We start from the raw sequence: 14,325 nt of genomic DNA, 5'->3' as shown, positions 1-14,325 counted from the left end.
TAGATGGGCTAGGACTCAGATTCATGTATCTCTCGCAGTCCCCCGGGCCCAAGCACTTGGGCCCGGGGGATGCAGTACCAGTTCAGAGAAGATAGCTGCTGTTTTAGACCCAGTATGTTTCAGATAGCCTCAGAGGTACCTCAACTGTTGAGCTGACAGATTTTTCATTTCTCTTTTGCAATGACTATAAAAGCCTCATGTCATTTTTAAAGAAATACACTCAGATTTTACACCACTGGTGTCTAGTCTGTTTGTCAAAGCCGAATCCCGTGCCCACCTGGCCAGAACCCATCGTCCCGTGGAATAAGGGACCCCGCAAGAAACCCCGGTCCGGGCACATGTCTCCATTTCCTCCCTAGTTTTAACTATCATTATGTAGTTACAATCAATTTTAAAAATTAGCACAACAGAAACAGAAAGACATAACCATACAGTGAGTATCATGGAGCTATTATCAATACCTCATTTAGAGAGTTCTGAATCCATTTAGCATTCAGGAAGAAGTTTTCTACTAATTAATACCATGGAGACTACCAGAAGGGAACAAAGAGAACCCAAAGATCATGAAAGTGTCACATACCATACATATGCACACATAGGCATGCACCCCAGAGTAGTGCCCTTGTGTCTGTGCCTTATCTGCATCAATACTCATTAGGCATGAAACATTCTCAGATCATGAACTAAATGGGAAAATGGGGTGGGGTTCACAACAAAGTTATGACTCTGATGAAAAGATCTATAAATCCAGGACTCACTAGAAAATTTTAAGAATGAAAGAAGTTAATTTAAAAGATCCTGGGCTGGCAAGATGGCTCAGTGAGTAAAGGCAAAAGTTTGCCAAACCTGGTGACTTGAGTTTAATCCCTGGGACCCACATGGTCAAAGAACAGGCTACTGCAATTGTCCTGTCACTTCCACAAACACTATGTGATGCATGCAAATGGATGTATATGTGCGTGTGTGTATGTTTTAATCCCCTTAGATTATATTTACAGTTGAAATTTAGATGTTACGTATGCAATCCTATATACCATAAGAGCCAATAACAGATTGAACTTTGCAATGCCTATAAGAGTTATATTCTTGACAGTTAGGGAGAAACAATCCAGTTTTATAAATATAAATAGACAGAACAGAGACTCGCTGGAGACCATGAGCACACAGGAATAGCAAAGTGACAGAGGGACCAGTATGCCCTGCTCCAGCACCCCAACTCTCAGAACCTCAGAGCTCAGTGGCAGCCTGGTCTGCCCCTACCTGCTGGGTGAGGAGACTGATGTGACTGGCTGGAGAATACTGCCTGGCTGCCTGCTTCTCCGCGAGCCGCTGGAGCTCAGCCGTCACCAGACTTTGGTTGTATCTTCTGTTGAATGAAACTTCTTCGCCCTCTTTTTGTGTTTTGGCCATTCCTGAATGATGCTTATGTGGATGGCATGACCCTGCTGAAAAAGGGAGGAGAGTTCTCACCCATTTAAGAATCAAGTCCTGAGTAAAATGACAATGGTGGCAAACAAATGTCAGGCCAACAGACACTGATGAATCCTAGGGAGCTCTAACAGCACAAAGGCCACAGACGACCTGCAAACAGTTATAAAACTCTATACAAGACCTTGCCATACCCTACAAAATCTTCCTATAGCCAAACGATAGTGTGTTTATCAATGTGTGATGGCTTAGAAAGGATTCCTATCACAGGTAGCTGGGAAGAGAGCCAATGTTAGGATTTACTGGGCTCAGCTAAGCAGCAAGGCAATGGACTCTACCTTCAGTGTCACTAGGAACAAAAGAACCCAAACACTGAAATTCTTAATTATGTTTTGAAAGGAAACAGGTATAAAAGAGAAACCAAGTATTCTTAGAAAACTAGCAGTGACTTTGAATTCACAAGTGATTGTTCTCTCAAATTTAAATCTTTTTTCAACTCTTTGATCACAATAAAACCAAGGTTCAAGTTTTCTTCTGATTATAAAATCTTACTGAAAAGCTATTTTTAAAACCACAAAAGTAGAAATGCTGTAATGTATTTTGGTTCTATCCATTTATGTATGTCTCTTTGTGGTGCTGGGGACTGAGCCAGGACTCTCAAGCTCCTAGTCCCCTTCTGTCCTTTTACAATGTTAATGAAAGCATCCTCATTCTGTGTATGTAAAGTAGCCTTTACAAAGCCTTTTCATGTTTACTGTGTTATCTGGAATATACATATATTTTTACAATGTATGTGTAAGTTACAAGTGCATTATGATGAGCACCTGTAACTTTCAACAAAGCCCAGGAGCTACATTAGTGATAACATAAATGTGCTCCTCCTATATGTAATCTCCCTTTCACTCAGTTTTTTCCTTTTGTACATCATCATTTTATTATATACTTACGAGTTTTCCTGTGGGTATATGTCTATATAGGTATCTCTGTGTGTGTGTGTGCGTGTGTGTAGATAGATAGAAAGATAGAGATAGATAGATGATACATACATACATACATACATATGTATATACTAGATAATTTGCTTATTTTCAGGCTCCATTAAAATGGCATCTCACAACAGTAGGTCCCTAGTATTAGCTTTCATCATTTAGCACGACATTACCAAGGGGGCATCCTCAATAGGTCAGTGTATATAAACTCATTTTTTTTTTTTTTGCTGTCTTGTTAACCTTCATTTCATCAGCAGTTCCTCTGAACCAACTGTGGTTATAAACAGTACAGTGCACACTCACACACACACAGCAGCAGGGTTTTGCTTGTGCCTATGGTCAGGAGTGGGACTACTAGGTCACATGTATTTTCAAACTGATGTGACAGTGCCAGAGTGGTATGCTTTCCACTCCCACACATGCATTCTGGCTGACCCCACATATCCTTCACTATTTGGGACTGTCAAGCGTTTGAACGCTCCCTTCTCTAACAGGCTAACAGTTGTGTAATTAAGAATGATGTTGGATGTTGCTGCCGTCCTTAGAAACATTTCTATTCTGTTTTTCTTGAGTTATTTAGAGTTGTGCTTCTGTTTTTAAATTCTGCTCCATATAATAAACCTGCAAATAGTTTTTTTTAGGTATTAAGTTCTACATCTGAAAAACTATTTTTGTTTTTGAAACAGGATCTTACTATACTGCCCAGGCTGGCCTCCTGACCTCACAATACTCCTGCCTACACAACCAAGTGTGGGTGTCACCATTCACAACTGAAGTTTATTTTTATATATGTGTGCAGCGAGGATCTGATCTACTTGTCACAGCATCATTTATGAGAGAGAAAGACCCTTTCCTCTGATGAAAAATGCCACTAACTATGTTGACTTTCATAACTTTCTCCTCTGTTCCTTTGGTCATTCTGTGCTTTTGCAAATACCATGCTTTCTCACATTTACAGAAGTTACAGAAGTCTTAACAAGAGCTCGAGAAGTCCCCAGTCCTCCTTTCTCTTATCACTTTCAACAGGTTTACAAAATTAGACAGTAAACTTGCTGAGGTTTTCTGAGTGACCTTTTGAACCCAGTATATCGACTAAGACCTGAAGCTTCCTTCTCATGCCCATGCACATCATATCTGTCCATAGACTTGGGTTTTCTCTGAAGACTTTTGACATTTTATAAAAAGTATTTTCTAAACTTTACCCAGGTAGCTCACAGTTTTATGCTACTGTCCAACATGTTTTAAAAGACAGATTAACTGGGCTGGTGAGATGGCTCAGTGGGGAAGAGCACTGACTGCTCTTCGGAAGGTCATGAGTTCAAATCCCAGCAACCACATGGTGGCTCACAACCACCCGTAATGAGATCTGACGCCCTCTTCTGGTGCATCTGAAGACAGCTACAGTGTACTTACAGATAATAAATAAATTTTTTTTTTAAAAAAAAGACAGATTAATGGATGATAATGGATTAAAATGCGGTGTATAATTAATACCAAAGAGTTTAAACTTTGGAGTATGGATGGTAGGCTGACCATTCTTGTCTGGATATCCACATTCCCAAGAATGTATAGGCACCACAAACTGGACTCAATGGGTTTCAATTGATAAAGTATATGTAACAGACACTACCATTTAAAATTTTTTTATTCCCTGACACTTTCTTTTTTTTAAAAGATTTATTTATTTTATGTATATGAGCACACTATTGCTTTCTTCAGACACACCAGAAGAGGGCATCAGATCTCATTATGGATGGTTGTGAGCTACCATGTGGGTGCTGGGAATTGAACTCAGAACCTCAGGAAGAGCAGTCAGCGCTCTTAACCGCTGAGCCATCTCTCTAGCTCCTTTCTGACACTTTCATACAATATATTTTCATTATGTTGATTATATTAACCACTCTCTCCCAATACCCCTTCACCACTCACTAAACTTTGTATTCTCTTTTTCATTACATATATTCTCAGTTGAAACAATTGTTTTTGGATACTATACAGCTCCAAAGTTTTTTTCCAAAATGTACCTAGAGAGCATTTTATGTATTCTACATAGTCAGGGCATTATCTGCAATTAAATTTTATCACCTCGGTTTTATTTATTTTTTTTTAATCTTTTATGCTGGTTCTGCCTTCCAGTGAAATGCTGAACAGAAGCAACATAAGTGAGCATGCTCATGTTGCCCATGAAGTAAACAACAGGCCCATGGTCACCATCTCTTCACTTAGACTGACCTGTCTGTAGCTCTGGGGCTGATGCCCTCTTTGCAGGTTAACAGGGACCTTCCCTTTTCAGTGTTCAGAATCATTACGAGTGAGTTTACAGTTTACTTCTTTTGAGTTTATTGGTTGGGATTTTTTTTGTTTTTTTGTTTTTTTGTTTTTTTTGTTTGTTTGTTTTGTTTGTTTGTTTTTTTTTTTTTTCGAGACAGGGTTTCTCTCTATAGCCCTGGCTGTCCTGGAATTCACTCTGTAGACCAGGCTGGCCTCGAACTCAGAAATCCGCCTGCCTCTGCCTCCCAAGTGCTGGGATTAAAGGTGTGTGCCACCACCGCCCGGCTCTTTTGAGTTTATAATGATATCATGAATGTCCTATTTTCTTTAGTCTGTCACTGTGGCAGGTCATGCCCACACTCATTGAACAGACTTTGCTTATAGTACACACTACCTTTCAGATGTGGCTAGATTTGGCAGGCTTTTATTTTGATTAGAATTTTTGCATTTATATTTATAAATGAGGCTGGTAATTTTCCTTTTGATCACTAACCAATTTTGTTTTCAAGACAAATCTAGTCACACAAAATGGGTCAGAGTACTTTTCCATTCTCTGGTAATTTTTAATATTAGAATTATCTACTTCTAAAAAGAACACTAGAATTACCTATTAAATTATCAGAGCCTGATGATTTCTTTCAGAGAAGAATTATAAGTGCTATACCAATTATTTATACTCATTATCATTTATTCTGCTTTCTTGGCTCTGAGTCAGTTTACATGCTATACTTTTAATTCAGTTTGTCCATCTCAATTTAGGAAAAATTAGGTTGTTGGTCAAATCCTACTTTTTTCTCATCTATGCATCTTTCTTTGTCTATTCCACCATTACTTATATAATGTTCCTGTCATCTCTCTCTTCTTCAGTCTTACTAAGTACTTCTCTATTTTATTAGTGGCTTTGTATCCTATTCTACTTCTGGCCTGTGTGGGTCTCCGCATCTCTCTCCTTAGATGGAGATCACTGTTGGTTTCATTCTTATACACACACCAAAATGTGCAGCCTGCTACTCAGATCTAGAATAGCAATTTTCTTTACAATAAGATTCCTTTTCCCACTTCTGATTTTGAAATATACAGAGATTTTTTTTTTTTTTGATTCCTTGGTTATCGGCTTTTAGTTCAATTGTAGTGTGGGCAAATAATGATACTATAGGATTCCAAGTCTTAAACTGTTTCCCCTTGCTTATGATATAGAACATAACTGATTTTTATAAATATGTATTACCGAGTAGACATTTTTTTCTATTTATTGGGTGCATAGCCCTAAGTATGATCAAGAGACAAACTTACCACCCTCTTCAAATTACCTTTCTAAAAATTACATTTATGCATAAGTAAACAGTGAATGCAATAAGTGTGTGGAAGTGTTGTCAGAGGACAACTTGCAATTGGGTCTTTTTTCCCTATCAGGTGTATCCCAGAGATAGAACTCAGATTGTCAGCTTGGTGCAAGTGCCTTTACCCACTGAGTCATCGTGCTGTCTACCCCTGGCCCCTTTTAGAGAAAAGGCTACCATATAAGTGTGCCTGGCCTAGAATTACTGTGTAGACCAAGCAGACCTTGAACTCAGAAATTCATATGCCACTGTCTTTTGAGTGCTGAGATTAAAGTCATGTACTACCATGCCTAACTAAGAGTAGTTATTTATTAAATGTGGCCTATAACTTATTTTGAACACGGGCATTACTAAATTGTTTAAAATCTCAACCAATGTTAAAATACTACCCAAAATGATTCATCATCATATCGACTAATGTTCTGTGGACCTATTTTTTTTTTTAATGCAGAATCTCACAGTTCTCATAGAAATGCAAGAAACCCAGAAAAGCCTAAACAATTTTTTAAAATGTTTGGTGACTTAAAGACTTAATATAATGCTACAGCAAGACAATGTGATCCTTGTGTAAGACAGATAGAAAAATCAATAGGAATAAAACGGAGACTCCAGAAATAAATCTTTTACATTTGCTGATAATTGATTTTTGGCAAGCATGCCAAGGTAATACAGTAGGGAAATAACATTTTTAAATAACTGGTCCTGGAAATATTGACAATTCATATGTGAAAGAATAAAGTTAAACACCTACATTATCTCACACAATAAGTAATTGAAAATGAACAAAAGTCCTAAATGTAAGAACCTAATATGAAACTCTAAGGAAAAAAATATAAGGGAATATTTATGGGTTTGGGTTAGATAATATGTTTTCAGATATGACACAAAAGTTACAAGCAACAAAAGAAAAAAAATAGGAAAATTGGACCTCATCAAAACTTAAAACTTCTATGCCTGAAGAAAATAAAAATAACCAAGAGATAGAGAAAAACTACTTCAAAGGCAACTACCTCATGAAGGACTTGTATGGAGAATATATAAAGAACACAACTCAATGATAAAAATATACCTCAGCCGGGCGGTGGTGGCGCACGCCTTTAATCCCAGCACTTGGGAGGCAGAGGCAGGCGGATTTCTGAGTTCGAGGCCAGCCTGGTCTACAGAGTGAGTTCCAGGACAGCCAGGGCTACATAGAGAAACCCTGTCTCGAAAAACAAAACAAAACAAAACAAAACAAAAAAAAATATATACCTCAACTTAAAAACTAGCAAAAAAATAAAACAGACATTTCCCCTATAAAGATATACAAATACTCAAAAGGCATGCAAAAATCAACATATCATTAGCTGTTAAGGAAATGCCAATCATAACCCTTCTATAAGAGAGATAGGTAGGTAGGTAAATAGAAAGATAGAGAGATAGAAAGATAGATAGATAGAGAGAGAGAGAGAGAGAGAGAGAGAGATTCTAACTCAAACCTTTTCTAATGGGTAAAATAAAAAGACATTAAATGTTAGCAAGAACATGCTTGATCAAAATGAGGACTCATGAAACTTACCATGTGACCTAGCAATTCTACTCTATCTATATACCCTAAAAAATAAAAATTTATGTCCACAAGTAAATGCTGCAACACTGCTTATAGCACCACTATTCATAACGGGCCAATGTGAGGAAGAAACAAGCATCCACCATCAGACAAACAGAAAAACAAATGCTGTACAGCCATACAACAGAGCCACTCAGCTATTTAGAAAGCATTAAGTGTGTCACATGCTATAACACATCAACCTGAAAAACAGGACAAGATATGAAACAAGCCAATCACAAAGCCCACCTATTAAATAATTCTAGCTATGTGAAATGTCCAGAATAGTCAAATCTGTAAAAAAAGAGAGATACCAATGGTTGCCAGAGGCTAGGAGGAAGAGAAACAGATGAATGCTAAGAGATTTGGGATTTCTTTAAGGGGAAAAGAAAGTGTTCTAAAGTTAGGTAGTTGGTGTTTATTATACATATCTATGAACATAACTTAAAAACCATTGACTTTACGTGAAATGAACAAGTTTCCAAATAGGGGTTATTATCTAAATAAAGCTGTCATGAAAAAACGGACTGGAGATACAGCTCACTTCTAGGGCAGTTGCTTAGCACATGTAAGGTCCTGAGTTCAATTCTCAACATCATAAAATAAATAGGAAGAAAACCTGACTGACAATATGGGTCTACTTCATTTAAAATTAAATGTCCTACCTGATGGGTTCTTTGCTCAGGTCACTCTTAAGTTGTCTGATGTTAATAATTACTTAAATCAGAAAGAATGCAGAGTAACTTCCTAGGCCAATGGTGGTCTGCAGTAGGACTCTATATGCCCTGTTCTTTTCATCTCTGTTTGTAGAACCTAAAAACAGCCTTGTCTCATTCTGTGTCAGTGAAGGAATGCTAGTGGGCAAAGGAAAAGAGGCACTCTGTTTTCATGGGGCTGGAGGAGCTGACATGGAAGGCAGTCATCATTTTCTCACTCACCTGCCTTTGCTGAAGAGGGACGAGACAGCTTCTGGCTATAGATGTGTGCAGCACTTTGGAAAGAGGAAAAGGGGCCAATGGTGTAGCTGCCTGATCTACAGCGTGGCAGCCCAGCAGGGCTTACGTTCTGAGTTCCAGGGTGCAAGGAGGGAGAGGCATTGTCAGGGACGGGGTTGAGTAACAGTGCTGACTGGTGAGGCATGCTGGGGATAGCTGGAGAAATTTGAGATAAAGAATGGTGGCCAGGGCCTGATGAGAGAGCAGAGGTTGTGATGATAGACGACAGATGGGTGCTGGGGAGTCTCTGCAGAAGAACAGCAGCAGGACCAGAGAAAGAAGAACAATTGGTATACACTAGTTTAGCCTCTTTTCCTGCTGAAGTGGTAAATCCTATTGAAGCAAAAACAAAACAAAACAAAACAAAAGGACAGGTCATTTTGGGAAAAATAAACATACAATCTCTATGATACATAAACATTTTAGAACATCAAAATAATGTTAACATGAGACAGAAATCATGCAGACTTTAATGAGCATTCATCTTGAATTTAATAAATTTTGCTTACCAGAGACAGCCTGGTAACCAAAGTTTTACTTTATTTTTTATCCCTTCTTAAAAGCTTGAGTTGAGACTTCCCCAGAAAGCAGAGCAGGATAAAGTCTCTATAAGGAACAGCTAATTCCTCACCCCCTGGGGAAAAAGCAAGTGCTCAAAACCTCTAAAGAAAATGGAAAATGCTTTTGAAGGAAAATGTTACACATAGGAAAACATTCGAAGGGGAAGGGAAGAACAAGAAGAAACTGCCCTGGGTGACAATGTCCCATTCACTTATAATACTGCACACCTGGCGACCGTTTTTCTTTTAGAGGTATATCAGAGAGCAATGTGTGTTTCAAGCACTCACGAGATAGTTTATCAGAATGGATTTCTGTTGCCTGTTGCTGTTTGGGCTGCTTTATTTTCACTTCTTGTATTGTCTCGGGGTGATCTGAAATAAAAAAATATTGCCTTAGGCACTTTTACTAATCAAAATCATTAACATGAAACATAAGTGTTAATCAATGCTGGGAAACACTGCACATCCCACTACGACCTTTTAAGGATGGTAACTTCTGAAGTGTGCAGCCAACTGAGTGATTCCCAACTCCATCTCACTCAAACCCAAGGCAGGAATTTGACTGTGACCCAGCTAGGATATGCATGGAAATTGAAATAAGAGAATTCGGGTGCTTCTACCAGGACTCCAGACTATGGCAGGGGATGGGAGATAAGAGATCACAGTGGCTGGTAGAACCTGCTGGAGCCAAGTCAACATGCATGCACAAGAGCGGCACTGTGAGATGCAAGCAGAGCCTAACTGATTGTTGGTATACCACCTGACTATTCTACAACATGTGTCTCAGTTTACCTGAGGTAGGTTGATCATATTTAATAATAAAACCAGTTTCCACTGTAGATGGTTTTTCTCTATTATAAAATTCTGAGACAGAGCAGTCTAAAGTCATTCATATACTTAGAGTATATTCATATACTTAAAGTCATTCATATACTTACATGTTCCTAAATATATGGCAAGGGTAAGATTTATCTAAAAACTCAAGAAAGCTTGCCAGAGGGATGAATAAGAGCGTGTGGATCCTGTCATCTCCATTGCCATTCATAGGGGGAATGCTGCTACTTGCCTGTTCAGTTATGAAATGAGCCCAGACACCAAACTATCAAATGCCTTTTCTTTTTTTCTTGTTTGAAACCTTTATATCCATCTCTAAGTTTATACAATAGAAAAATCAGGAACTGATCTTCTAATATAAAAATTGTCCTTAAAAAACAAATCTGAAGGGCCAGGTGGTGGTGGGGCATGCTCTTAATCTCAGCATTCAGGAGACAGAAGCAGGTAGATCTCCCTTCAAGGTCAGCCTTTTCTACAGAGTGAGTTCCAGGACAGCCAGGGCTACACAGAGAAACCCTATCTCAAAACAACCAACCAAACAACCAACCAACCAAATAAAACAAAACAATGACAAAAACAAACAAACAAACAAAAACCAAACCACAAAAAGCAAACCAAGCAGATCTAAGAACCTGAAGTGACCCATCTGTATTCAATAGGAGCTGTTGGCTACTGGGTCTTCTCCATCCCTGTCAAAGGATAAGCTGCCACATGAATACCCATGATGGTCCCAACTCACCAGGTGAGCAGGCTTTTCCCTACTCTAACCTTACTGTAAAAATTGCTCAGCCTCCCTTCCACAATAAACTCCATTCATCAGACAACACACTTTATAAACATAAAGGCTTTGATAGCCCTAGTGATTAAAGTGCTAGCGGCTATCAAAGGGGCAACACCAAATATGAAAAATGGACAGAGGAATATGAAGTTACAAACAAGCTCCAAGAGGAAGCTGGGCTTGAGAGGGCTATGAAAAATACAATCCAGTACCAGTTCCTAGCTAGGCTTCATGGATTAGCCTAAGTGAATTTTACAACATTGGGCTGAGATGTTGTAGCTCAGAGGCAGAGCTGTGAGGCTCTGGGATCAATCCCCAGCCCTGTAATTAATTTACAAAACAAAATTAACGTTTCTTTGGGAAATTCACTTTACATTTGAAAGGACCAATTTTCCTGAATATTTCCACATTAGACTGGGATAGCCTTGAGAGCACTGAGACTGAGTCTACCAGCAAGGGGTTGGAGGCATGGTTTTGTGGTTTTAAGCACACTGGTTATTCTTGCAGAAGATACCCACATGGCAGCTCATAACCCAGGGAATCTGATGCCCTCTTCTGGTCTCCATGGGCACCAGGCACACATGGTCCACAGACATACATATAGCAAAACACTTACACGCGAAAAATAAAATACCTACGTTAATATACTTGTATCCAGGTTTGAAATGAGTCTTACACTGAAAGCACAGAACTTGTTGATACAGCTCTGCCTGACTGCTATGGTTTTTTTTTTTATAACAGGAGCTAGCCGATGTAGTCTACATTGTAACAACAGAAGCTAGCCGATGTAGTCTACATTGTAACAACAGAAGCTAGCCGATGTAGTCTACATTGTAACAACAGAAGCTAGCTGATGTAGTCTACATTGTAACAATAGGAGCTAGACGATGTAGTCTACACTGGATTCCACTGGTGTTCCTCAGCACTGAGAACTTTCAGAAACACAAGGAATGTCACAACGCCTGGAGAAACTGATGGCATTTAGGTCTTGGGACCAAGAATATCAATCCATAAGATATGGAACCACTCCACAAAACAATAACAACAACAACAACAACAACAACAACAACAACAACAACAACACTCTATCCAAGATTCCAATGGTGCTGAGAAACATGGACAGAGAAGGGCCAAAGAATGGAAACGAAGAATGAAGCTTTGAATTGAGCAGATGACAGCTTGAAGACGGGGCCCTGTGTGCTGAGAAGGAAGCTGAAGCAAGCGCTCAGCTCCTGCAGCTCATTTTCTCAGATGTAATGAAGTTTGAAAATGGAACCTTTTGTGCATGCTGTGTGAAAGCACACTGGAAGATGGATGTTCATTAAAGATCAGGTTTTCAAAAAAATAAAGACAACCCCAAACCCTGCTGTTGTCATGAAAGATGGAAATATAGCTCTCAAGGACGCTCTTCTTTTGCTTTAAAGACAAAGTTGAGTCCCCCTGCCCGGCCACCAGCCTTGGCCCCACTGCAGAGTCCAGTCTTGCTGGAGACTGGTATGTAGCCAACTTATTCCTGATTCTTCTCAGCACAGCTCCATTTTCTGCTTGTTTGCATTTTTTCACTCATTAGCTGGCATACTTACCACCTTTTGCCCCACTATCAGAGTAACTATTGCTGTTCTTAGAACTTTTAGAGTGAGTCCCCAGGAAGACACTGGCAGATTTGTTTTTTTGGGTATAAAAAGTCAACACCTCCTCCAGTTCAGCCTCACTGAAATGAAGAAAAGAGTATGGTCAGCACAGGAAGCGCTCTGGAAAATCTTTTGACATTTTATTATGGAAACAGTAAGCAGGGGAAGGGAAAGTGAGAGGCATAAGCTGAGAGCTTCTTGTGAACAGACGGTATTAAATGAAGCATACATGAAAGCAATCGGGAAAATGGAGACCACTGTAAGGCTTTATTCACCCACACAGAGATTTTCTAGATCTGTACTTTCTGATCCAGCAGCCACTAGTCACATGGAGTTATTCAGACTTAGTTTAAATGAAATAAAATTAGAAGAGTCTTTTCCAAAATTAGACTATGCACATTTCAAGCACTTGGTAGTCACCTTCAGAAAGTTTTACTGAATCATAACATTCTTGGTAAGGAAATGAAACCAGATTGGGTAAAAAGCTTAACAGCAACCTATTTTCATATGATACTCCATCCCCAGCTTACACACAGCAGGGAGTGGAGGGGAGGTGCACCTTTTAAAAAACTCAATAAGAAAAGTGTTATTCATAGCCACAGAGGGCAGTTATCATCTGGCTGTAGTTTGCAATGCATCTACACCATTTCTATACAGCTGGAGTATCTTTACTAGAAGGGCTACAAGTCATTTTAACTGGCTGTATCAGAAATAAGGAGACATAGTGACCATAGAAAAGATCCTTAACTATCTGAACAATGCATGAGAGAACTCGATGGGCACTTTGCATTAAGGAGATTACTTATGTGACAGACACCCACAGACTCGACAGTGTGAGAGGACAGTCCAGCGCTCCCAGTAAACATAACACACACATTTCATTTCATCTCAGCCAAAGGCCTCTCCGAAGTTATAATGTAGGGATTTTCAACATGTCCAGCCACTTTTTCATAGTCATTTTCCTATGCCTGGAGCTTGGTATTGTTCCATATAGGTAGCCTTCAAGGAGAAGCAAGCCATGGCCAACTTCAGAGCACTCAAGTGAGAACCCAGGAAAGCACCTTCATGGATCTCTATCAAGCCCCAGGTCCTCAAGGAGTAAGCAGCACAAGGTAAATCATGTTAGGAACCAGCAAATGTCTACAGCTGGGCTGAGGTGGCCTGCTTCTCTCCGGCAGTGTTTTACTTGGCACTTCTCAGAATACTGGAAGGCAAAGGATAGCTGGCCCAACTACAAGCCACTCTGAACCTGTCTTATCCTCTGCCCACTTCCTCATTTAGGTCTCCCTGACTCCTTCCTGTAGGCATTGGAGTTTGTCAGCCATTGAAGGAAGCCATGTACTCACCCTAACTTACTAAAAAACCCTACTCTGCTCATAGTTCCCAGCAACTGTTCCTTAGTTACAATTAATAAATACGACCCAATGTATTTTCATCTCCAATACTTTATTAGTTTAAAGTATATATGATTTATATTTAACATCCAGCTAAATTTCCTTCCTTCCTTTCTTTTTTATTTTCTTTTTTTAAAGTATGAGGTGTTTCCTTCTATGTTTCTATTTTAACCATTTATTTATAAAAAGATACTATTTTCCTTGGTGTCATCTACTTTTTTGGCCTTCTTTGCTTTTAATCTCTTTCACTTATTTCTTTCCCTTGTGTGAGTACATGCATGCCATGGTGCAGGTGGAGAACAATCTGCAGGACTTGTATTTCCCTCTAACATGCTGAGGTTTCCTTCTGAGGTCCTGGGAACGGAACTCAGGCCTCTCTGGCTTGAGGACAAGCGCCTTTACCCACTAAGCCATCTTGTCCATTTTGCTTTTGCTATTTTTATAAGAATGATGTGGGAAGCTGTTTCTTGCTTCTTTTCTTTCTTTCTTTTTTTTTTTTTTTTTTTTTTTTTTTTTT

General features: G+C 39.2%; 1 protein-coding gene across 10 annotated transcripts in view; it reads right to left on the bottom strand.

Annotated features, from left to right (window-relative positions):
• Positions 1–14,325, bottom strand: part of Ttll5 (tubulin tyrosine ligase like 5) — a 233,455-nt gene that overhangs the window by 115,372 nt on the left and 103,758 nt on the right. For 4 of the 10 annotated variants that reach the window (XM_031356632.1, XM_031356631.1, XM_031356636.1 and 1 more), the window contains 4 exons: positions 12,367–12,494; positions 9,400–9,543; positions 8,555–8,944; positions 1,261–1,445 (listed from right to left, as the gene is read on the bottom strand). In XM_031356632.1, coding sequence (XP_031212492.1) covers positions 1,261–1,445; positions 8,555–8,944; positions 9,400–9,543; positions 12,367–12,494 — 847 coding nt within the window. The remainder of the gene's footprint in view (positions 1–1,260; positions 1,446–8,554; positions 8,945–9,399; positions 9,544–12,366; positions 12,495–14,325) is intronic. The other 6 variants (XM_031356634.1, XM_031356637.1, XM_031356640.1 and 3 more) reach the window with 3 other exon arrangements.

This window comes from Mastomys coucha, unplaced genomic scaffold (genome assembly GCF_008632895.1).
Source record: "Mastomys coucha isolate ucsf_1 unplaced genomic scaffold, UCSF_Mcou_1 pScaffold6, whole genome shotgun sequence".
Taxonomy (NCBI): domain Eukaryota; kingdom Metazoa; phylum Chordata; class Mammalia; order Rodentia; family Muridae; genus Mastomys; species Mastomys coucha.
Note: the sequence above shows the minus strand (reverse complement) of the source record. Positions and strands in the feature narration are given on the sequence as shown.